We start from the raw sequence: 23106 nt of genomic DNA, 5'->3' as shown, positions 1-23106 counted from the left end.
TAAAGACACCATAATAGAAGCTCAACATAAATGTATACCCCAAATTAAAAAACACAGTAAGAGAACCAAAAAAGAGCATGTGGCTAAACAACAAAGAAAAAGAAGAAGTGAGAGGCAAAAAGGCATCCTTTAAAAAGTGTTAGTTAAATCCTAGTGAGGAAAATAGAAAGAAGCATAAACACTGGCAAAGGAAGTGTAAAAATACAATTAGGAAGGCCAAAAAAGAATTTGAAGAACAGCTGGCCAAAGGCTCAAAATGTAATAGCAAATTTTTTTTTAAGTACATCAGAAGCAGGAAGCCTGCTAAACAACCAGTGGGGCCACTGGACGATCGAGGTGCTGGTAACTGGTTGAAAGATTGGAAACAAAGGGTAGGTATAAATGGTCAGTTTTCAGAATGGAGAGAGGTAAATAGTGGTGTCCCCCAGGGATCTTTGTTCTGGGACCAGTCCTATTCAACATGTTCATAAATGATCTTGAAAAAGGGCTAAACAGTGAGGTGGCAAAATTTGCAGATGATACAAAATTACTAAAGATGGTTAAAACCCAGGCAGATTGCAAAGAGCTACAAAAGGACCTCCCAAAACTGGGTGACTGGGCAACAAAATGGCAGATGAAGTTTAATGTTGATAAATGCAAAGTAATGCATGTTGGAAAGCATAATCCCAACTATACATATAAAATGATGGGGTCGAAATTAGCTGTTACCACTCAAGAAAGAGATCTTGGAGTCCTTGTGGATAGTTCTCTGAAAACATCCACTCAATGTGCAGCAGCAGTCAAAAAAGCTAACAGAATGCTGGGAATAATTAAGAAAGGGAGAGATAATAGGACAGAAAATATCATGTTGCCTCTATATAAATCCATGGTACGTCCACATCTTGAATACTGTGTGCAGATGTGGTCACCCCATCTCAAAAAAGAGATATTGGAATTGGAAAAGGTTCAGAAAAGGGCAACAAAAATGATTAGGGGTCTGGAACAGCTTCCGTATGAGGAGAGATTAATAAGACTGGGACTTTTCAGCATGGAAAAGAGACGGCTAAAGTGAGATAAGATTGAGGTTTATAAAATCATGACTGGTGTAGACAAAGTAGATAAGGAAGTGTTGTTTACTACTTCTCATAACACAAGAACTAGGGGTCACCAAATGAAATTAATAGGCAGCAGGTTTAAAACAAACAAAAGGCAGTATTTCTTCACACAATGCACAGTCAACCTGTGGAACTCCTTGCCAGAGGATGTTGTGACCGCTAAGACCATAACAGGGTTCAAAAAAGAAGTAAATAAATTCATGGAGGATAAGTCCATCAATGGCTATTAGCCAGGATGGGCAGGAATGGTGTCCCTAGACTCTGTTTACCTGAAGCTCGGAATGAGCGACAGGGGATGGATCACTTGATGATTCCCTGTTCTGGTCATTCCCTCTGGGGCACCTGGCATTGGCCACTGTCAGAAGACAGGACACTGGGCTAGATGGACCCTTGGTCTGACCCAGTAGGGCCATTCTTATGTTCTTAAATATTATGGCACCTGTGCTAAATTTATTTTAAAAAACCATTTTAAAATCAAATTTAACTCATGAACACATTATTCAATTTACTTGTACATTTTCAGAAAAATTCATTCTGAACTCAACAAGTGGCATAGCTTTGGAGAGCACACACTGTATGTTTCATACATAATCAGGTGAAGGAATCCCTGCTTTAAGTGCAAATCTGAACTCAGCCCTAACTATGGAACTGTAAGGATCCTGGAGTAATTGTAAGTGGTGCCTCTGTACCGCAAAACAATGCATCTGGAAGTGAGGGTGGATGTAGTGTTCGTATTGTTTCACAGTTATAAATTATAAAAAAATTATTTGGTTAATGGGAGTTGTCCCTTTAAGAACAAGGTGTGGCAGGCTTACACCATATTTGAAACTGAGAGCAACATGTGGAAGATTTTGCTGCCTTGTTCAGAGAATGGGAGAAAACCCTGCTTGTGAGCATCAACATGGTCAGAACTTCATTTACTAAACTTCTCTTTCCAGAAAGCAAGTCCCATTCTCACAGGTGTCACATTAATGGTTATGGAGGCTGTCAGTCTGAATCCAGCTCAGCTCAGCAAGAATTATAAAGGGCTTCCACTTAATGGATGTTTGATAGCCTCTCTACATAACCAGTTTGGTGAGTCCCAGGTCCAGCTCCCATGTCACAAACCCATCGCTATTCTTTGCACTGGACTGTAGCTCTTCAGGGTAGAGTAGGGTCGGTCTCTTACTATGCGTTTGTACCGTGCCTACCGCAACGGGGCCCCGATCTCAGGTGGCTTTGCTAGCAACACCTTGTTCGGCAGGGGACAAAATTGCTTTAAATTTACAGGTTTCAGAGTGGTAGCCGTGTTAGTCTGTTTCAGCAAAAAGAATGAGGAGGACCTGTGGCATCTTAGAGACTAACAAATTTATTTGGTGCCACAAGTGCTCCTCGTTCTTTTTTTTTAAATTTACAGCAGTCGGCAGGACGAATTGTCACCCACACTTTGGGAGTGGCCAGGGGAAGTTCAAAAGTCAGAAGACAGGCCAAAAAAAACCACAACAAAGAAAACCCGACTAGCTGATCATTTTAAACAGTCATGATTACTGGACCCATCACATGAATTTTTGGGATCTCTCTCATGATCTTTTCGTTCTTGTGCCTGGCAGGACAGGGCTGAGCACGTTCCCAAATCCCTTTACCCCACGAAAGGGGTTGGGCAGGGCCGGAGATGAGCATCTCTTGCCACAGCAGCTCCCCTCATGTCAAGGTTCCTTCCCCACTCTGAACTCTAGGGTACAGATGTGGGGACCTGCATGAAAGACCCCCTAAGCTTATTCTTACCAGCTTAGGTTAAAAATTTCCCCAAGGTACAACCTTTGCCTTGTCCTTGAACCCTATGCTGCCACCATCAAGCGTCTTACACAAAGACCAGGGAAAGAGCCCACTTGGAGATGTCTTCCCCCAAAATATCCCCCCAAGCCCTACACCCCTTTCCTGCGGAAGGCTTGATAAGAATCCTCACCACTTTGTACAGGTGAACACACACCCAAACCCTTGGATCTTAAGAACAATGAAAAATCAATCAGGTTCTTAAAAGAAGAATTTTAATTAAAGAAAAGGTAAAAGAATCACCTCTGTAAAATCAGGATGGTAATCAGGATTACCTTACAGGGTAATCAGATTCAAAACATAGAGAATTCCTCTAGGCAAAACCTTAAGTTACAAAAAGACACAAAAACAGGGGTATACATTCCATCCAGCACAGCTTATTTTGCCAGCCATGAAACAAAAAGAAATCAAATGCATTTCTAGCTGGATTACTTACTAACTAACAGTTGTAAGGCTGCATTCCTGATCTGTTCCCGGCAAAAGCATCACACAGACAGGCGAACCCTTTGTCCCCCTCCCCATCCAGATTTGAAAGTATCTTGTCTCCTCATTGGTCATTTTGGTCAGGTACCAGCGAGGTTATCTTAGCTTCTTCACCCTTTACAGGTGAAAGGGTTTTGCCTCTGGCCAGGAGGGATTTTATAGCACTGTATACAGAAAGGTGGTTACCCTTTCCTTTAGAGTTATGACACCTCGCAAAGAGCCTTGTGAAAGTGTCTAGCTGGTTCCACGCCTCTCAACTTATTATTTATTTTGATGACATGGCCGTGCCTGAGGGCCAGCTGAGAAGAGAGACTTGGTGTACCAGCCACTGAACAAAAGAGTAGAAGACAGTCCCTGCCCCGAAGAGCTAACAAGACCAGCCCTGTGGGAACAGGGCAGAACGTACCAGCACAGTGAAGGGCTGCAAATGTCATTAGTGCCACATTTTTTTAAAATTCTTTGGGTGGAATTTAGAGTTGGGGATTCCCTCCGAGACCTTTTCCACTCAGCTTAATCCAGAACACCTCGTTCAGTTCTGGGAGACACTTCATCCAGCTCTCTGGGATCCAAACCCTCCGTTCGAATGTGGGCTTGTCACTGAGGGTTCTTTTTTTGGGCATTTCATAAAGCTACACCTGAGGTGACCAGGCTCCGGGGTAGGGCAGTGGGTTGGGATGCACCACAACTCCAAAATACATCATTACCAATCAGATTAGGCAGAGGTGCCAACTTTCTGATTTGCCAGGGGGATGCTCGACCTCTGCTCTGCTCCACCCCAGGCCCTGTCCCCAGTCCATGCCTTCCCCCAAATCCCCACCCCCGCCCCTTCCCACCCCATTCCTCCCCCTCCCCAAAGCGTGCTCCACCCACACTCCTCCCCCAGCGCCTCCTGCACGCTGCTGAACAGCTGATCGCGGCGAGTGGGAGATGCTGGGAGGGAGGGGGAGGAGCTGATCAAAGGACCCAACTTTTGCCCGTGGGTGCTCCAGTCCCGGAGCACCCATAGAGTCGGCACCTGTGAGATTAGGTACATATTCTAAAACACACCAACACACGCACATTACTTTCCACATCGTATCACACGCTTTATGACTGGCTTCTAATCTTGTGAATCAAGCCCTGTATAGATCACAAGCTGTCCGTGAGCTACAAAGTGTGCTAGAATACAAAACTACAGCTGCAATCTTATCACACATTACTCTTCTTCTTACTATTTCTTTAGTAAGGGGGGATATGATGGAGTTACAGCGCCAAAAGTGAAATCCCTGCAAGCTGCATGGAAACTTTTTAAAGAGACCATAATAGATGCTCAAATTAAATGTATACCCTAAATTGAAAAACATAGTAAGGACCAAAAAAGAGCCACCGTGGCTAAACAACAAAGTAAAAAGAAGCAGTGAGAGGCAAAAAGGCATCCTTTAAAAAGTGGAAGTTAGATCCTATTGAGGAAAATAGAAAGGAGCATAAACTCTGGCAACTGAAGTGTAAAAATATAATTAGGTAGGCCAAAAAAGAATTTGAAGAACAGCTAGCCAAAGGCTCAAAAAGTAATAGCAAAAAATTTTTAAGTACATCAGAAGCAGGAAGCCTGCTAAACAACCAGTGGGGCCACTGGACGATCGAGATGCTAAAGGAGCACTCAAGGAAGATAAGTCCATTGCGGAGAAACTAAATGAATTCTTTGCATCAGTCTTCACGGCTGAAGATGTGCGGGAGATTCCTAAACCCGAGTCATTCTTTCTCGGTGACAAATCTGAGGAACTATCCCAGATTGAGGTGTCATTAGAGGTGGTTTTGGAACAAAATTATAAATTAAACAGTAATAAGTCACCATGACCAGATGGTATTCATGCAAGAGATCTAAGGGAACTCAAATGTGAAATTCCAGAACTACTAACTGTGGTATGAAACCTATCAATTAAATCAGCTTCTGTAACAGAAGACAAGGATACCTAATGTGATGCCAATTTTTTTAAAAAGACTCCAGAGGAGATCCTGGCAATTACAGGCTGGTAAGCCTAACTTCAGGCAAATAAATTGAAACTATAATAAAGAACAGAATTATCTAATATAGATGAACACCATTTGTTGGGGAAGAGTCAACAGGTTTTCTGTAAAGGGAAATCATGTCTCACCAATCTACTAGAATTCTTTGAGGGAGTCAACAAGCATGCGGACAAGGGGGATCCAGTGGATACAGCGTACTTAGGTTTTCAGAAAGCCTTTGACAAGGTCCCTCACCAAAGGCTCTTAAGCAAAGTAAGCTGTCATGGGATAAAAGGAAAGGTTCTCTTCTGGATCAATAACTGTTTAAAAGATAGGAAACAAAGGATACAAATAAATGGTCAGTGTTCAGAATGGAGAGAGAAATAGTTGTATCCCCCAGGGTTCTGTACTGGGATCACTATTGTTCAACAGATTCATAAATGATCTGGAAAAGGGGTAAACAGTGAGGTTGCAAAATTTGTAGATGATACAAAACTACTCAAGATAATTAAGTCCAAAGCAGACTGTGCAGAGTTACAAAGGGACCTCACAAAACTGGGTGACTGGGCAACAAATTGGTAGATGAAATTCAAAGTTGATAAATGCAAAGTAATGTACATTGAAAAACATAATCCCAACTATACATATAAAATGATGGGATCTAAATTAGCTGTTACCATAGGCGCCGACTTCTGCTCCCGCCAGTGGGTGCCCGCCCCCCACTCTACCTGTTCCCCCAAAGCCCTGCCCTGCCTTTTCCTGCCCCCACTCTGCCTCCGATCCGTCCCATTCCACCCCCTTTCCCAAGTCCCCGCCCCACCTCTTCCCTGCCTCCTCCCTGCTCCTCCGCCTCCCTCCTGGAGCGTTCTGGGCAGCGGGGCGGAAGTGCTGGGAGGGAGGGGGAGGAGCGGAAACACGGTGTGCTCAGGGGAGGAGGCGGGGTAGAGGCGGGGCAGAGGGCGCTTGGCTGCCAGTGGGTGCAGAGCACCCGCTAATTTTTCCCCGTGGGTGCTCCAGCCCCGGAGCACCCAGGGAGTCGGTACCTATGGCTGTTACCACTCAAGAGAGATATCTTGGAGTCACTGTGGATAGTTCTCTGAAAACATCTACTCAATGTGCCACGGCAGTCAAAAAAGCAAACAGAATGCTGGGAATAATTAAGAAAGGGAGAGATGATCAGACAGAAAATATCATGTTGCCTCTATATAAATCCATGGGACGCCCACATCTTTAATACTGCGCGCAGATGTGGTCGCCCCATCTCAAGAAAAAGATCTATTGAAATTGGAAAAGGTTCAGAAAAGGGCAACAAAATTATTAGGGTTATGGAACGGCTTCCATCTGAGGAAAGATTAATAAGACTGGGACTTTTCAGCTTGGAAAAGAGATGACTAAGGGGGCATGTGATAGATGTCTATAAAATCATGACTGGTGTGGAGAAAATAAATAAGGGAGTATTATTTACTCCTTCTCATAACACAAGAACTAGGGGTCACCAGATGAAATTAATAGGCAGCAGATTGAAAACAAACAAAAGGCAGTATTTCTTCACACATCACACAGTTACCCTGTAGCAGTTTGCCACAGGATGTTGTGAAGGCCAAGACTGTAACAGGGTTCAAAAAAGAACGAGGTGAGTTCATGGAGGATAGGTCCATCAATGGCTATTAGCCAGGCTGGACCGGGATGCAAAACCATGATCTGAAGTGTCCCTACCCTCTGTTTGCCAGAAGCTGGGAATGGGTGACAGGGGATGGATCACTTGATGATTCCCTGTTCTGTTCATTCCCTCTGGGGCACCTGGCACTGGCCACTGTTGGAAGACAGGACACTGGGGTAGATGGACCATTTGTCCAATGCAGTCTGGCCATTCTTAAATTCTTATTTACTAGCTATGTATTATTTACAAGGCCACTTGTGAATTCACACTTTGTCCATTGTTAACCTCTGTTTCCTTACTTCTGTTTTCTTTCCTTGTTCATCCAAGGCCTCCAGTTAGGAGGAAATTAGCTAGATGAAAGGACACAGGAGTGGAAAGGTGATCCAGAAAGGAGATGGGGAAGGGAAGTAGGGCCGGGGAGAAGAAGCGGAGTTCAAGGAAGGCAGGTGGAGTGAGGCTGAGGTGAAGTGACTGGGAGGGACAGGCTGGAGTGGGTTGGTGCAAGAGACTACCAGTCTGATGACATCACTAGTGTCTGAGGGTGCCTGGTTCAAGACCTGCTAAGGCTCTTGATATGTCTGCACCTGCCAGGTTTAGTTTCTCTGGCTTCCAAGGGTTGGCTCCTCCCTGAAATTTTAATTCTCCAGCCTTCATCGCTTGGGAGGGAAGAGTAAGGGGGAGGCACTGCAAAGGACACCCTTGCATGGTTCTGGCTCCAGGGGGTGCTGCGAGAAGGGATGACCCAGCTGGGTCCCATCTTTCCTCCTACCCCTGCAATGCTGCAGGAGTCGGACCTGCTGAGGCGGCTTCTGGGTCTACTCCTAATAATTTGAGAGTTCCTGAAACCACAGGCGCCAGCTGCCTCCTTGTGCAGGGGGTGCTCAATCCCCGCTCCGCCCCAGGCCCAGCCCCTACTTCACCCATTCCCTCAATCCCCCACCCTCCGCCTCTTCCTGCTCCGCTTCTTGCCACCCAGTTCCGCCTCTTCCCCCAGCGCGTCCCATCCCTGCTCCTTCCCCTCCCTCCAGCAGAACAGCTGATCGCAGTGGGTGGGAGGCGCTGGGATGGGGGGAAGGAGCTGATCGGTGGGGCCGCCGGTGGGTGCTAAGCACCCACTAATGTTTTTGGAGCACCCGACAGAGTTGGTGCCTATGTCTGAAACCACCATGGCACAAAAGGGTGACAATGACCCAAAACAAAGGTCATAAAGTATTTCATGGGAAGCTTTAAATGCAGGATTTGTCCTGTACTGTAGATAATTCTTTCTATTACCTCCATCTGATCCTTCATTTCTGATGTGAGTAATTTGCAGCAGAAGTGAGGGGAAGCCGATGCTGTGTGGAACAAAGGCAGTTTTGGGACTAAAATGAGTCATGTTCAAAGCCACAGTTTACTGGTTTGGTTTTTCTGAACAGTTTCCTCATGACAGGCTTTACTTTTATTATTATTTATTAGCTGTGTGATCATGGTGCCTAGAGCTTTGGGCATGAGCCAGGGCCCCATTGTGCCAGGCATTGTACAGACAGAGAAAAAAGACAGTCCCTGCCCCAAACACCTGACAATCTACGTGGAAGACAAGAGACAACAGATGGGCACCGACAGGCTGCCGGGGGAGCACAAGGAAACATAGACAATATTAGTCACTACGACAGGCAGCGGTTTCAGCACACCAGCACCCTACCCATTGTCACGGTTTTTGTGGGCCTCATGGCAAAGGAGGGTTCTGAAGGAGGCTAGTGAGTTAGGTTTGCTGATGTTTACGGGAAATGCTTCCCAAGTGCGTGGCACAGCATGGGGAAAGCACAGAGGTGTTTCAAAATGTAATAAGTGGGTGACAGAGGCTTACTTCATGGTCAGCTGGGGGTGGGATTCAACCTTTTGATACTGAATGAAAGATGATACTTCTCTCCTGCATTTATTTCAGCACCTTCTATACTTACTGCCCATGTAAACCAGTTTCTGGAATGTCTGTGTTTCCCATGGGACCAGAAGGGAAGAGGGGATGTGAGAAATGTGGCACTTTTTGCACCACACTTGTCCCCAGAGAAGAGAAGGAAAGAATGAAGATGGATACAGAATGAGACACAGCAGAATTTGAGTGCCCTGGAAGGAGGGAATAGAAATTGTGGTCCTTTGTGGAAGACAAGGCGACTGATGGAGGTAGAACTAAGGGGGAAGACAGATGAGGGGTGGCCAAGAAACAGAAGAGAATGGGAAAGTGAAAGAGAAATAGAAACACCAGAGACAAAAATAGGAACATAAAAGACCAAATAGAAATTTGTTGGGGGGAGGAGAGGACGGACACGGGCACACCAGAAAATAAGAAAGAAAGGACAAGTGAGGAATGAAAGGATGAGCTTCTGGTAAAGGTACTAGCATGGGACTTGAGAGTTCTGGGTTTAATTCCTTGTGTGACTGTGGCAGGGGTGAAAGTAACTTAAAGGACTTACCGGTACACTGGAGTCCCGAGCAGTGGGCAGGGCCTCAAGCAAAAGAGGCGGAATCGTTAAATCCCCGGGCCCTTTAAATCAAGATTCCCTGAACACGCGGCGGACCGGCTTTGAGAACCACTGATTTAAAGGGTCTGGGGATTTAAATCAAGATTTAAAGGGCCCGGGGCTCCGGCGGCTGCTACCACAGCCGGAGCCCCGGGCCCTTTAAATCTTGATTTAAATCCCCAGACCCTTTAAATCAGTGGTTCTCAAAGCCAGTCCCCTGCTTGTTCAGGGAAAGCCCCTGGCGCGCCGGACTGGTTTGTTTACCTGCCATGTCCGCAGGTTCGGCCAATCGTGGCTCCCACTGGGCGGGGTTTGCTGCTCCAGGCCAATGGGGGCTGCGGGAAGCGACGCGGGCCAAGGGACGTGCTGGCTGCCCTTCCCGCAGCCCCCATTGGCCTGGAGCGGCGAACCGCAGCCAGTGGGAGCCACGATCAGCATAGCCTGTGGATGCGGCAGGTAAACAAACTGGTCCGGCGCGCCAGAGGCTTTCCCTGAACAAGCGGCGGACTGGCCTTGAGAACCACTGCTTGAAATCACAGCCCAGCTCCGCTGCCAGAGCCCTCGGGTAGTGGCAGAGGCCCAGGTCTCTGCCAGTGATTTAAAGGACCAGAGACTCCCTGCTCCCACCACCGCAACGGAGCCCAGGGCCCTTTAAATTCCCGCCAGAGCCCTGGGGGCTCCCGGCTGCTGCCAGTACCCCAGGGCTTCAGCAGCAGGGCTCTGGCAGCGATTTAAAGGGCCCAGGGCTCCAGCCGCTGTCGGGAGCCCCAGGTCCTTTAAATCACCAACCTGGGGAAGCCAGTACGGTCGATGGTGTACCGGCTCTTGCTGATACGCCGTGCCAGACCATACCGGCTTACTTTCACCTCTGGACCTTGGGCAAATCATAGAATCATAGAATCATAGAATATCAGGGTTGGAAGGGACCCCAGAAGGTCATCTAGTCCAACCCCCTGCTCAAAGCAGGACCAATTCCCAGTTAAATCATCCCAGCCAGGGCTTTGTCAAGCCTGACCTTAAAAACCTCTAAGGAAGGAGATTCTACCACCTCCCTAGGTAACGCATTCCAGTGTTTCACCACCCTCTTAGTGAAAAAGTTTTTCCTAATATCCAATCTAAACCTCCCCCACTGCAACTTGAGACCATTACTCCTCGTTCTGTCATCTGCTACCATTGAGAACAGTCTAGAGCCATCCTCTTTGGAACCCCCTTTCAGGTAGTTGAAAGCAGCTATCAAATCCCCCCTCATTCTTCTCTTCTGCAGGCTAAACAATCCCAGCTCCCTCAGCCTCTCCTCATAACTCATGTGTTCCAGTCCCCTAATCATTTTTGTTGCCCTTCGCTGGACTCTCTCCAATTTATCCACATCCTTCTTGAAGTGTGGGGCCCAAAACTGGACACAGTACTCCAGATGAGGCCTCACCAATGTCGAATAGAGGGGAACGATCACGTCCCTCGATCTGCTCGCTATGCCCCTACTTATACATCCCAAAATGCCATTGGCCTTCTTGGCAACAAGGGCACACTGCTGACTCATATCCAGCTTCTCGTCCACTGTCACCCCTGGGTCCTTTTCCGCAGAACTGCTGCCTAGCCATTCGGTCCCTAGTCTGTAGCTGTGCATTGGGTTCTTCCGTCCTAAGTGCAGGACCCTGCACTTATCCTTATTGAACCTCATCAGATTCCTTTTGGCCCAATCTTCCAATTGGTCTAGGTCCTTCTGTATCCTATCCCTCCCCTCCAGCGTATCTACCACTCCTCCCAGTTTAGTATCATCCGCAAATTTGCTGAGAGTGCAATCCACACCATCCTCCAGATCATTTATGAAGATATTGAATAAAACCGGCCCCAGGACCGACCCTTGGGGCACTCCACTTGATACCGGCTGCCAACTAGACATGGAGCCATTGATCACTACCCGTTGAGCCCGACAATCTAGCCAGCTTTCTACCCACCTTATAGTGCATTCATCCAGCCCATACTTCCTTAACTTGCTGACAAGAATACTGTGGGAGACCGTGTCAAAAGCTTTGCTAAAGTCAAGAAACAATACATCCACTGCTTTCCCTTCATCCTCAGAACCAGTAATCTCATCATAAAAGGCGATTAGATTAGTCAGGCATGACCTTCCCTTGGTGAATCCATGCTGGCTGTTCCTGATCACTTTCCTCTCATGCAAGTGCTTCAGGATTGATTCTTTGAGGACCTGCTCCATGATTTTTCCAGGGACTGAGGTGAGGCTGACTGGCCTGTAGTTCCCAGGATCTTCCTTCTTCCCTTTTTTAAAGATTGGCACTACATTAGCCTTTTTCCAGTCATCCGGGACTTCCCCGGTTTGCCACGAGTTTTCAAAGATAATGGCCAGTGGCTCTGCAATCACAGCCGCCAATTCCTTCAGCACTCTCGGATGCAACTCGTCTGGCCCCATGGACTTGTGCACGTCCAGCTTTTCTAAATAGTCCCTAACCGCCTCTATCTCCACAGAGGGCTGGCCATCTCTTCCGCATTTTGTGATGCCCAGCGCAGCAGTCTGGGAGCTGACCTTGTTAGTGAAAACAGAGGCAAAAAAAGCATTGAGTACATTAGCTTTTTCCACATCCTCTGTCACTAGGTTGCCTCCCTCATTCAGTAAGGGGCAATCATTTAATCTGTCTGTGCCTGAGTTCCACACACAAGCTCTTATCACAATTGGAACCTGAACTTGCTTAGGGCTTCTAGGTACAGTGTAATACAACTTAATAGGAAAATCAAATGAGGGATGGAGAGAGTACTACTTAAAAAAGGAAGTTAACAAAATAGAATAGTGAATTCTTTAAAAAAAATAAAAGGAAAGTCACTAAAAAGGGAGGAAAGAGGGATAAAATAACCAGAAAAAAGAAAATGGAAGTCTAAGGAAAGATTGCATGTTGGAGAAATTAATAAAACAACAGGCATGGGTGGATAGAGCAAAACTATAGACAATTAAGGACCATAGACTTTGCTGAAGAGTAGGGTGACCAGATAGCAAGTGTGAAAAATCAGGACAGGGGATGGGGGGCAATAGGTGCCTATCTACGACAAAGCCCCGAATATTGGGACTGTCCCTATAAAATCAGGACATCTGGTCACCCTACTGACAAGGAATGGCCAGTCCACCCTTAGTCCTATGGGGCGAGTGCATAGACAGTGGTTTGGATTAGTGCAGTGTGTATTTGGGTTTGGGGGATAGGATAGGGATCACAATATTTTAATTTTTCCAGGGTGAGCGCTGGTAAAATGTCAGAATACTTCAGTACATCAAGATTCAGGATATGATCTGATGGAGGGTAAATGTTTTCATGAAGAACTGACAGAAATATGTTCTCTATGTTTAAATCCTTCTCTGCAGAGGAGATAAACCACGATGATCCAGTTCAGGGCACCCCTGTGAAGGAAACACATACCAAGATGGAAGAACTGGGGCAGAGACTCGATGAAGTGCGACTGAGTACACAGTACTGGCTGCCCAAACTACAAGACAAATTGGGGATTACCTCCGCACATGCTTTGAAACACCTAAGATATGAAGACTACTTAAAGCTGGAGTGTGAAGTAGAGCACCCATGGGAAAAGCAGGCTCTCCGAACCCTACTTAACATAGCAGAGAGCAAGACAACAATGAAGCAGCTGCAGGGGGAGCGCTTGGAGATGCTAAAGAAGAAGCAGGAGCAGGCTACATTGGCACTTCAGGGATTGAAAGAAATGCAGGAGAAAGGCAGAAGCCGCCATGAGGAAGCTGTAAGAAAGAAAGAGGAGGAGCTGCAGGGAGTTATGGACATAGCACCACAGTACTGGGCACCACCTGAGAAGTGTTTGAAGGAAGTGATAGAGAATGTGCACAAACAATTAGACCTCCTGGAGGAGACGGTGTCCCAGAGCGAGAATTTCCCTGATAAGGACCTTTTGAGATGGGCATCAGGAGGGCTGGCCCTGCAGGGCATTTACAAAACCAACAAGCTTGCAGAGATGGTGGAGAAGCGAGAGCAGCTCATAGACATCCCAGAAGGGTTCAAGCTCTTTGGTCCAGAGCAAGGGCCATTGTTTGAGAAGAAGGAGTTTTCATCTGCCGAAGCAGAGTCCTCGTTCACCAGGACCATGGAAAAGCTGGGTTTCAGCATTAGCGTCACAGCCAAGGGTGGATTTTGGGGGTTTAGTGCTGAAACCAGCACAGATTACAGCAGCTCTTCAGGGTCTGAACAAACCCACAGATCCCGCTCAGAACACACCTACATTTGCACCACCAAGTACAACTACATCCCACTGGCCTCAGGCTACTTCCCCAAGGCTCAGCTTCGACTTTCCAGTGCAGCACTGCAAGAGTTAAAAGAGATCGAGCAGCTTTTGAGTCACACCCCAGAGCCGGACAAGCTCAACATGCTGAAGAGCAGGGGCGGGAGATTCTTCAACCGATTCGGGTCTCACGTAAACCAGGGTCCGCTTCACTTGGGTGGGATATTCTGGTGGAAAGCGTCTTCTGAGGGATTCCGGGCAGAGCAGCTAGACGAGGTGAAGAAACGAACATCTGATGCGCTCAGCTCTTATGTTGGGGGCAGCTATAGTGGCTTCGGTTGGGGCGTTGCAGCTGGTGTTACCGCATCAAAATCAGGTTCTGAAGCCTCATTTCAGGGCACAGATAGAAAACAAATCCAAACAGAGATTCAGATGTTTGTGACTAAGACAGGAGGCCCACCTGGAGTGGATTCACTCACAGCATGGAAATCTGGACTATTGGCCAGTAACAAAACCTGGAGTGTCATTGACCGAGGCTTTCAGCTAATTCCTGTGTGGGAGATAGTCCTGTCCAGTCACAGACAAGATTTTAGTGATGTTCATCAAGTCAGCAGCAGCCTCAGAGATGCCTATGAAGTCCTAACTAACCAAAGGGTCGGTACTTTGTTTGGAGAGGGATTAGTCAGTGCAGTGGATGAGGCCAGATCATTCTTAGAGGAAATGAAGACCTGGGAAGTCACTGGGGATGAAGAGCAGCTAGTGACACTGAACAATTTCAAACAAAAGCTGACTGCAAAAACTAAGAACTACAGTACATGGATTAACATTTGCCTGTCGGATAAGGTGCTTCAAGATTTCCTGGAAAATACAGTTTCACTGTGCAAAGATTCGCCTGCACAAAATACTGAATACATCAAATCTCTACTGCGCTGCCTTCTGGACCCTCATGTCTATTCAGTTAAGAATTTCCCCAAATCTTCCTCCATTATGCAGTGGATCTTTCATGAAGAAAAAAAGCAGCAAAAAAATACCTCTCTCTCTGAATTTGCTGATTTTACTCAAGTCCTACAGGAAATGAAGAATTACATACAGGAAGTTACTTATGACCCTATGTCCTCTGCAGAAGCAGTGCAAGTAGCAAAGGTAAAGGCCACCTTAAATGTGAGCTTAGCTTTGTCTTCCTTTCTGCAGGCTCTAAGGGAGAGAGAGCAGACAGATATTGAGCTGTTATTGCTCTCCATTGCAGCCAGCGCAGGATACCGGGTGGACAGTCACACTTTTCAGTATCTCCTCGGGTGCCCAGAAATTAACTTCATATTGCAGGAAATGCAAACAGCACAGGAGGAATATTTGACGCTTAGGGCTCAGGATGTTTCCAGAGCTCAGGCTTTCCTGCTGTTGGTGGGTCTGACTGTAACATTTGAATGTAAAGACACGTCTCCAGAGGAAAAGAACAGACGTTTAGCTTTTATGAAACATCAAATGGGAAACTCATTGTCTACTGAAATGTCAAATGTCCTTAAAAAGCACAGTGCATGCAGTGATTGGGACATACTGGAAACAGACCTGAATTGCCTCAAAAATGGGGACTTTGAAGCCACAAATGATGAGTTGAAGAAACAGGGTATAATAAAAGAATTAGAAGGCATCTGCCGAGGAACAAAACCTTCAAATCAACCAAAATCAAAACCTGAAGTGAAATCTAGCAATGTTAAAATGTATGAAGCTATTGAAAACCAAGAGTTTCTCAATTTACTGAAGAGACTTGGACTTGAAAGTTGCTATCCAAAGAAAATGGGGACAGCAGACTTCCATGTCATTTACAAGACCTCTTTACATGACAGCCAGCCCAGCACCGAATGTGAGCTGCCATTTTACTTTTTGCAAAAGCTGTTGATGGTGGACTATCGGGTAAGATACCTCGTTTACAAAGATGACATAAAATCTAAACAAGGAACAACAAATACACTGACCACCCTAGAAAATGAGAGTGGATCCTCAGATACATTTGATGACTTTTTTAATTATATCAGTCATGGAACCAATGAATCTGTTACAGATCAGGCACACATACACCCAATGGACATCCAGATGGCAATTTTTCATTGTGCAGATGATTTCATGAGACAATATCTTTCAACAAAGCTCGCTTTCTGCCAGTTTGCACTCCCACTTCTGGTGCCAAATCCTTGTACTTCACAAATAGAATTCCCTCTTTGGTCCCTTAGCCAAGTGACAAAGAGCTGGAAGGGTGCTGAGAAAACAGGAACGGAGACTAGGTTTAAAAATTATAAAAAAATGATTTATCAGGCAGCTATGCCCATGGTGTCCTTCATACGGATTGGTCATTCTTCTTCTTCTTCAAAGTCCCAGATCCTGAATGCTCTGCTGTGTAATCACAAACATGACATCTTTTTCCACCGTCATTGTAAAGGCAGCAGCAAAGATTGTCTCCTGATGAATGGGGTTGTGGAAATCTTCTGGTATTGTCCAGGTGGGAGAGACGATGACAGATTTGACAACTGCGTCGCATTCACTAATCTGCATGGAGATGCAAGGCAGCATGAACAGCAGGTCAAATTTTTACAGGAAATTTCTTCTGTTAATGTGGTTCTCATATCAGATGTTGATCAAAATGATAAGAGAGGCATGAAAATTATACATGACCTCTGGAAATCTCAAAAACCTTTGATCTGTCTTTTTGCTGAAAAAGAGAACGTTGTTGCTGGCAAATCCAGACAGAACATAAAAATAGCCATCAAAAACAGAAATGAAGCAGAGTTAATAGATGAACTGATGACAACAATCAAGGATTTACTAGCAGGTTCAAACATAACTTGCAGTCTTGAGAACAGTACAAATATTGCTCGCCAGCAAGGTTTTGTCATTGATGAAGATGAAGAAGAGTGCACGAAAGCCAAGACAAAGGCACGGGTTCTGATGACGCTCTTGAACAAGACTAATTTATATGAGATAAAGTCAAAACTGTTGCCTCTGCAAGGAGAATTGTGGCAAAAGTGGTGTCAAAAGGACAAGGAACTTACCCGCTTGCAGGAGAAAAGAAACAGAAGCATTGAGCAGCACCGGGGCCAAGTTGAGTCAGACAAGCATAAAATACGAAGCAATCAGTTAAAAAAAGCATTCCCTCTCAATGATCTAATGAAGTCAGTGCTTGAATTTCTCCAGTCACATCCAGAAGCCACCAAAAAATATTTCCTGCAGTGGATGAAAGTATTTATGGATGACTTGTCCTCTGACTGCCTTACAGAACTTCACCAAGAATACCACAGATTGTGGTCTCAAGTCCTGGAACTAAAGAAAAAAGGAGAAAATGATTACTTGAAAAATGCTTTGCTAAATAAATTAGAAACACTCTCAAATACGATAATTGATTCTACAATTGGCCTTGAACACATTTTGAGAGAGGTAGCTCAGATTTATGAGGCTCTGGATTCAATGAAACAACAGGATGAATGTTTTCTTGCACTACCTCAAATTGCAGCTGACCTGATGGTTTCAGGGTATCCCATTGAGCTGATGGATGGTGATGCGTCATATGTGCCATTAAAATGGGTTGGAGCAGTTTTGGACAAATTAATTGAGAAGTTAGGAGACGAAAAAGTGTTTGTTCTTTCAGTGCTTGGCACCCAGAGCACTGGAAAGTCAACATTGCTAAATGCCATGTTTGGTCTTCAGTTTAGTGTCAGTTCAGGGAGATGCACCAGAGGAGCATTCATGCAACTGATTAAAGTGGAGGAGAACCTCAAACAGGATTTGAACTTTAGTTATATACTAGTCATTGATACAGAAGGGCTCCGGGCTATGGAGATGGCTAATAAACAGTCATTTAATCATGATAACGAGCTAGCCACCTTCGTTATTGGTATTGGTAATATGACTGTGATAAATATTTTTGGTGAAAACCCTTCAGAAATGCAAGATGTCCTGCAGATCGCTGTCCAGGCATTTCTGAGAATGAAGCAAGTAAAGCTCTCCCCAAGTTGTTTGTTTGTGCACCAGAATGTTGGAGAAATAACTGCAAAAGAACAGAATATGGAAGGACAAAGACGCTTCCAGGAAAAACTAGATGAAATGACTGTTACAGCAGCTCAGCAAGAGTTCTGTGATGTAACTTGCTTTAGTGACGTTATCCGATTTGATGTGAACACCCACATTCATTACTTTGCTCACCTCTGGGAAGGGAACCCACCAATGGCACCTCCAAACCCCAGCTACAGCAAAAATGTGCAGGAACTAAAAAGCAAGATTCTCTTGGCTGCCAAAAAAGAATCTCAGGGCAGTGTTTTAAGGCTGTCAGGTTTAAAAGTCCGCATTAGTGATCTGTGGAATGCTTTGTTAAATGAAAATTTTATTTTCAGCTTCAAGAATACACTGGAGATTGCAACGTACAAGAAGCTAGAAATAATGTTTAGCCAATGGACCTGGCAGTTGAGAAGTCACGTACTAGATTTGCAAATGAAACTTACGAATCGAATTAGGAATGGAGAAGTGCACTCAGTCACCAAAGGAAACCTTGAAGAGCAAATTCAAGGAAATTATGGTGTCATAATGAAGGGTCTAGAAAAGTATTTCAGTGAAGACAAAGACTCTGAAATGTTGATTCAGTGGAAAGGAAGTATTGAACTGAAACTGAGAGATCTGAAAGAGTCACTCATTGTTGAAACTAAGAGGAAGTCTGAAGAACTTATTGAACTAAAGAGGAACCAAAGCAAACTGGATGAAAAGAAGTCAGAATATGAAAATGAGCTTCTGAAAAGAAGCAAAGAGTTGGCTCTGTCTTTAAAAGGCCAGGAACTAGGTGAAGCAGAACTGAGAGCGAACTTTAACTTGTTGTGGATCGAGTGGGTGACTGAAGTGGCTTCAAATGCTCCACAGGCTGAAGAGTCTGATATTAATGTTGATGTAGAAAATATCCTTCTAGAGCATTTTAAACAGACTAATTTATTAGGAAAAATTAAGAATTTCCCAAAAAAGAATACGTTTTCTGTTGATTTTTCTAAACATATCAGCATGAAGAAAAAAATGTTCCTTTTCAGCCACAGTTTAGATGAATGCGACAAAAGCAACATTCAGCAAGTTACTGATGGCATCATTCAGGCTGTCATAGCAAACATTGACAAGAAAGAGCAGCAGAAAATGGATTACAATCGAAGTTACATTCATGAAATATTGCAGGAAGTAAGGCGAGGTACAGAACCATCTGCACCCAATGAATCAAAATACACATTTAATGATGACTACAAGATAGATTTATCCTTGTATCTGTGTAAAATGGCAGCAGAAAGATTTAAAAACATGCACACAGCATTTAAAAAAGCAAATGATCCAACCATCTATCTGGAAAGTAAAAGAGAAGATTTCTTTAAATGTTTTCAGATTTCCTGTCAAGGAGCCACATCCATCACAACATTTGCTGATTTCTTATGCACCAAGCTTTCTAAAGCTGTCCGCCAGGCAGTCTATGACAAGACTGCCATTAATGTAGCCAGTGAGATGCGGTCTAACCATCCTGCCCTCAATGCCAATAGATTCAAACTAGAAATCTACATTCTGAAATCCCTGGCAGAGGAGGAAAACTTTGAGAAATACAGGCAGTACATTCATTTCCCAAAGGACTTTTTTGAGAACTTTATCAAGAAGTGTGTTGATGATTATTGTTTAGACAAGAAAGATCAAAGATTGAAGGATTTCTTGGATATTTCCCTTGATCATTTCCAGAATCTTGTTCATGCAGCTATTCGTGACTCAACTAAAGTTGTCAAAGACAGAAGTGGCAATGTATCCTTATGGTTAGATGAATTTTGCAGAAGACTGGGAGATGTCTTAGACCTTCCCAGAAGTGATCTGAAAAGCATTGAACATCAGGAGACGACAGATGTAGAATTTCTTAAGGAAGCAATGAGTAAAGCATTGGATCCTGTGCTAGAAAATCTGAAAAAAGACTTTGCTGTCATTGACATGGAACCATTTCAAAGAAAACCACACAAAATATTAGCTGAACAGCTCTGTGGGTGCTGGGAGCCGTGTCCCTTTTGCAACGCTCTTTGCACAAATACCATATTGAACCATGATGGAGATCACAGTCTTTCTTTCCATCGTCCTCAAGCTACAACTGGCATTCAGTGGCATAAAACAAATCATCTAGTTACTGACATTTGTTCAAGTCTTGTCGCAAGTAATTGCTCATTAGTGCTGGATGAAGACCGTAAAATTCCATACAAGAATTATCGGGATGCAGGACCTTGTTATTCCAAATGGAGCATCACACCTGACACCTCTGTGCAGCCTTACTGGAAATGGTTTGTGTGTCATTTCAGGGCAGAGCTAGAGAGTTGGCACAGTGGGAAATTTGAAGGCAAAGGGGAGATCCCTTCTCAGTGGAAACAAATTACGAAAAAGGATGTCCTCTCTGAGCTGGAAAAGGAGTTCTAAGTTAGTCAGAATGAAAGATTCTAAGCCTGATAGCAAATTCGTTGTTCTAATTTGAAAGTGTATGAAACAACTGTATTTTCAAATATTATTCTTGTATTTTGATTTAGGAAGATAATCATCCAAGGTAAACTATATTTAATCTCTCATAGAACTCAGAGAAATATAAGACTATTCATATCAGTGTACAGTAGTGAAGTTGCCTCATTATAACGTCAGAGCCCTGTAGCTTTCCTAACTACAGTGATATAATTCACCTGCCTGTGTGTTAGCGTATAAAGAAAAAAATTCCCTGGTGTGAGCATATTATGAAAGATTAACTCGCTCAGCAAGAAATAGCCAGATGAAGAGCAAAGAAACGCATTAGTAAATACCATTTTTATAAAAGGTTATGATCTGATGCCAATTTCCCTGTGAGAATTATCTTTGACTTTAACCCAACGAAAGCAGGATATTAAAAAAAAAACCTGGAAGACCTAAAACACAATGGTGGGATGGCATCAGATACCTGTCCATTATGGGCAGCCTACTTCAGAATGTGCCAGATTTGGTTCACGACAGAACATCATAGAGGCGCATAACACATTTGGTGGGCTCCATCATGCCCAGACAGCATGAGAGCTAACTAAAGTGCAGAAGTATTTAATGTACACTGCCATGTTTGATTTTACATGCACAATCTGGGTACAGTTACATTATGGTCAACAGTTTTTTTTTAAATTTATAATATTCTGGTATCATAGAATCATAGAAGATTAGGGTTGGAAGAGACCTCAGGAGGTCATCTAGTCCAATCCCCTGCTCAAAGCCCAACTAAATCATCCCAGCCAAGGCTTTGGCAAGCCAGGCCTTAAAACCTCTAAGGATGGAGATTCCACCACCTCCCTAGGGAACCCATTCCAGTGCTTCACCACCCTCCTAGTGAAATAGTGTTTCCTAATATCCAACCTAGACCTCCCCCACTGCAACTTGAGACCATTGCTCCTTGTTCTGTATATCTGGATAGAGAAGTACTTTGTATGCAAGAACCATTTACTTTAACATTAAATTCCAGTTTTTCATCATTGAAGTATGGGAGTCTTGTTTATCTAAACTTGTAATAGCTGCAGTTAGCAGAAAGTGTGTGTGTCTATTTGTTGACCTATGACCCTGCCACATCTTGTGAGTGACTTTTTGCTTTGCTATAGGCAGAATGACGTTATAGCGGTACAAAATCGATGGGTATATATTGCTTATTGGCTTGGAATGTGCATTGGGGCAAGTAGGTGAACATAACTGACCGGTTTATTAAGCTTGCTATGCTTACAGGCCTGTTGTATTGGTGTGAGGCCTTGTGGCAGTAGTTATGTTAAAGGTGGAATTTTAGATTAAATGAGAACCGCAAAACACAAATTCTGCCCTCTCATTCTGGGAAGTTAAACAAATGATCATGAAAGGGCCAGTACATGGCAGGGAGTTTTGGGGAGCATTAGCAACCTGGTTGCTGTGCAGTAACTAGGAAGTTGGACTGCATTTATGTATTGGAATTATTACGAGATTATTAAGAAATGAATGAGGTAGCTTATTAATATTAATGATTAAGTTGTAGTTATGAAAACCCAAAAGGCCACATATGGATAATAGGCGGGTATCAATCTTATCTTATTATGGTCAAGGAAGGTGGTCAATATAGTTATATATCCAACAAGTCACAAAAGGTGGAATATAAAAGATCCTGTTTATTGCCCTGTTTTGGGTTCTCTTGGACTCTTGAACTTGTATCAGCTGGATCTGTGGCCTTCTGAGGTGCTCCGCTAACTGATTCTTCATCCCTGTAATCCTAACTTTTAGATTGTAAGTATGAAATGTGTTCATTAGCCCTGCAGCTTGGGGTACATGGGTTGCTTATTTCAACAGGCTTGTGCTGTTTAGTAATTTTGTGTAGTACAATTATTTGGTGTCTTTGTAAGGTTATAATTGAACCTAGGCAGCTCTACTGCAGATCACATCAATCCCTGAATGAAAGAGAGGAGCTTCTGGGAGAAACTTCTGCATAGCTCATTTTGGGAAAGAACCTGTGTTAATTGTTAAAACATACGCATGATGCTCAATTAAACATTATCAATGTGAAAAAATGATACCGTGTCATCATTTATTAGGGCTACGTAGTCAGTCTATACAACTTCTCAACCACATGCTTACAAGATAGACAGAAAAAACCGGAAATATGAAAAGCTGTGTTTAGCTAGAAAGACTATCACTACATTTCTGTCTCATACGTTTTCTTCATTCTCCATAAAAATTACATCCTTGAAATAAAACAGGTTTCTATCAAACAGACCTTATCAAAATCCTAGACCTCAAACTCACTTTTCCATTTAATTACAAATAAAATATCCAAACTGCTCTTCAGAGCTACTGACCGCTAGATAGTAGGAGGCTTACACTCATGACCCATCGGATCTCAGTTGCTAGATCCCAAGACAGCCCCTAACTTGGTCACCCATCGTACCGATTCCCATCAAATCTATCTGAACACCAAGCAAAGGCAGCCGGCTTGCATGGAATGGCCAAATTCTGAGAGATGAGGCGCACCTGCAGCGCGCATTGAAATCAATGGCTGGGAGGCTGCGGTTAATAGGAGTTTGACCCTTGTAAAGTGTGAAGACTCTAATGCACCCTGGCAGTATTTGGCACACATGGCCGTATTTCCAAGGGGGCTCTGGATGCTCAGCTACACCTACGGCCCTGTGCATGACTCACCATATCAGGTGACATATCTCTGGAAAATGCATCCAGTTATTTTCACAACCTTACTGGTAATAGTAGTCCTGGGTCTGTAATGTCCCAAGTCACTACATGTAATTTAAAGGACTACAGGAGAGAAATGCCCCAC

General features: G+C 44.3%; 1 protein-coding gene across 2 annotated transcripts in view; it reads left to right on the top strand.

Moving 5' to 3' along the window:
• Positions 1-22314, top strand: part of LOC140908429 (interferon-induced very large GTPase 1-like) — a 35805-nt gene extending 13491 nt beyond the window's left edge. Inside the window, exons 2-3 of one of the 2 annotated variants that reach the window (XM_073335498.1) lie at positions 8960-9195; positions 12901-22314. In XM_073335498.1, coding sequence (XP_073191599.1) covers positions 12960-20234 — 7275 coding nt within the window. In that variant the 5' untranslated portion in view covers positions 8960-9195; positions 12901-12959 and the 3' untranslated portion in view covers positions 20235-22314. The remainder of the gene's footprint in view (positions 1-8959; positions 9196-12900) is intronic. The other variant, XM_073335499.1, reaches the window with a different exon arrangement.
• Positions 22315-23106: the final 792 nt, after the last annotated feature.

The sequence above is a fragment of the Lepidochelys kempii genome, chromosome 3 (assembly GCF_965140265.1).
Source record: "Lepidochelys kempii isolate rLepKem1 chromosome 3, rLepKem1.hap2, whole genome shotgun sequence".
Classification (NCBI taxonomy): Eukaryota; Metazoa; Chordata; order Testudines; family Cheloniidae; genus Lepidochelys; species Lepidochelys kempii.
Note: the sequence above shows the minus strand (reverse complement) of the source record. Positions and strands in the feature narration are given on the sequence as shown.